At 36.5% G+C, this 2,298-nt stretch overlaps 1 protein-coding gene across 1 annotated transcript in view; it reads right to left on the reverse strand.

Annotated features, from left to right (window-relative positions):
- The window catches only part of LOC107703311 (glucosidase 2 subunit beta-like), a 16,510-nt gene that overhangs the window by 2,803 nt on the left and 11,409 nt on the right, over nucleotides 1-2,298 (reverse strand). Inside the window, exons 11-14 of the mRNA XM_016505902.1 lie at nucleotides 1,713-1,803; nucleotides 1,532-1,601; nucleotides 1,182-1,271; nucleotides 1,029-1,103 (exon numbers count right to left, since the gene is read on the reverse strand). Of these exons, the coding sequence (XP_016361388.1) occupies nucleotides 1,029-1,103; nucleotides 1,182-1,271; nucleotides 1,532-1,601; nucleotides 1,713-1,803 (326 nt within the window). The remainder of the gene's footprint in view (nucleotides 1-1,028; nucleotides 1,104-1,181; nucleotides 1,272-1,531; nucleotides 1,602-1,712; nucleotides 1,804-2,298) is intronic.

The raw sequence follows: 2,298 nt of genomic DNA on the forward strand, positions 1-2,298 counted from the left end.
TTGACAGGTTTAAGCTGTTAACACCAATCAGGTGTTTAGTTTAGTTGTTTGCTATGGATGCACCATAAAAAACAAAAAAAAAGTTCTATACTGTCTAAATAAAGATTTTTATCTTTTACTTCTATTTTCTGATATTAATGTGTCTGTGAGTCAGAGACCGTAAATTACAGAGATCCCAAACTTGGCAATCAAATGAAAAATAAAACACTACAAAAAGTTAAATCTAAAAATGCTAGAAGTGAATTTAGACATTGAGGCATTACAACATTATAATGAACAGAATGACAAAAGGATATTCATTCTGAGGTTTTCAAAAAAAAGATCATATTTAAAAGTGTTATTAAAATATTAAGAGTGTTAAAAATGATCTTTAAATGAGTGTTAAATAGCAGCAAAAAACAAAAAGGTATAAACAGTTAAATATCCAGTATCAATCAATATCAGTAAATAAAAAAATTGCCTTGATATCCACCAATAACCAATATGGTATTTATACTACCATTCAAAGGTTTAGATTTTTTTTAAAGGTTTTATTCATGTTTTTTGAAAGAAGGGTCTTATTCTCACAAAGGCTGCATTTATTTGATCAAAATAAAAATAGTAATATTGTGAAATATTATTAAATTTTAAAATAAATGTTTTCCATCTTTATATATTTTAAAATGTAATTTATTCCTGTGATGCAAAGCTTTTTTTCCCAGTAGCATTATTCCAGTCTTCAGTGTCACATGATTCTTCAGAAATTATTCTAATATGCTGATTTGGTGCTCAAGAAACATTTCTGATTATGAATGTTAAAAAAAAACGTTTTTTTTTGGAATAATTCGTGGAAACCATGACATTGTTTTTCTTTGATGAACAGAAAGTTAAAAACAGCACTGTAATCTTTATAAAAACTATAAAAGTCTTTACTGTTGCTTCTAATCAACTTAATGCATCCTTGCAGAATAAAAGTATACTTTAACTGAAAAGTGGCCAAAAACTCTAAAACCAAACCACCCTGTTTTTCCCCCCACAATGCCTCTTACCCAAGGTTGGTCTCTGAGCCGCCATACTTGGGTTTCTGTGAAACCCGGTTGAAAGGACAGAGTCTGTAGATGTACCTAAAAGCAAACAGACCACAGAAATAAATCACAGCACAAAAATTTCATTCCAAACCAACAAACGCTGGTCTCACTTACTCGCTAGTGGTAAGCTCATAGCACTGGCTGTACAGGTAAATGAACTCCGCATCAGGGCCGAAATCAAACGACAGCTCTTTTTCAATATTTCTGCAACACAATTAAAGGAAAACTCAACACAGTGCTCAGCAGCAGGGTCCCCACGCACCAGCGTCAGAGAACACTGCAGATGCATTGAAGGACGCAAGTGATGCAACCATAAGTTGAACAAACAGCGCACTCTGATGTCAGCATACACTGACCAATGAGAATTTCAGGTACATATGAAAAACCAATTCACTACACTCCCACTTGATTTCAAACTCAACTTCTTTCGACCGGTTCGTGGAAGATAGCAGCATTGAACAAACCTGATTTGATTGTCCATCTCCCGAAGAGCTTTTTCGGATTCCTCAAAGTCATCTCTGGCCTTCTGAGCAGCTGCGAACCAGAGAACAGTTGGTTAGCAGAGGAAAACAAAGAACAACTCAATGAGTACAAATGGATTTCTCTGTAACGTTATTGATGAATAGGACTGGCAGCAGAGCCAACCATCGATGAGGGCCTGGGTGTCTGGGTCATAGGGTAGCATGGCTTCCCCATCTTCATGACTCTTCTCTGGAGTCTTAACGTTGGGCGGCACCTGCATATAAAGATAGAATTTTTACACCTGCACAGTACGGTGAGCATGAGTTATAGCACACTATGTTGTAAGACCTTTGCCATTGCGCCTTAGGACATGAGTTAAATGTTAAGGACTTTAAAGGGGTCATATGATGCGATTTCAATTTTTTCTTTCTCTTTGGAGTGTTACAAGCTCTTGGTGCATAAAGAAGATCTGTAAAGTTGCAAAGACTAAAGTCTCAAATCCAAAGAGATATTCTTTATAAAAGTTAAGAGTCAGCCACACCTACCTAAAACGGCTCGTTCTAACACGCCCCCACATGTCTACGTCGCTCTGTGGGAAGATTTGCATAACGCCGCCCAAATGTTCACGCAAAGAAAGAAGGCGTAACTTTTATTCTCGCTGTAGTTTTGTTGTTTCCGCCACCATGTCACAAAGACGCTGTGTGCTTCGTTGTAAAAGCGAAACTACTTCGTTTGGTCTTCCAAAAGAGGACAATATCTGCTTCGTCAT

The sequence above is a fragment of the Sinocyclocheilus anshuiensis genome, unplaced genomic scaffold (genome assembly GCF_001515605.1).
Source record: "Sinocyclocheilus anshuiensis isolate Anshui unplaced genomic scaffold, SAMN03320099.WGS_v1.1 scaffold58, whole genome shotgun sequence".
Lineage (NCBI taxonomy): Eukaryota > Metazoa > Chordata > Actinopteri > Cypriniformes > Cyprinidae > Sinocyclocheilus > Sinocyclocheilus anshuiensis.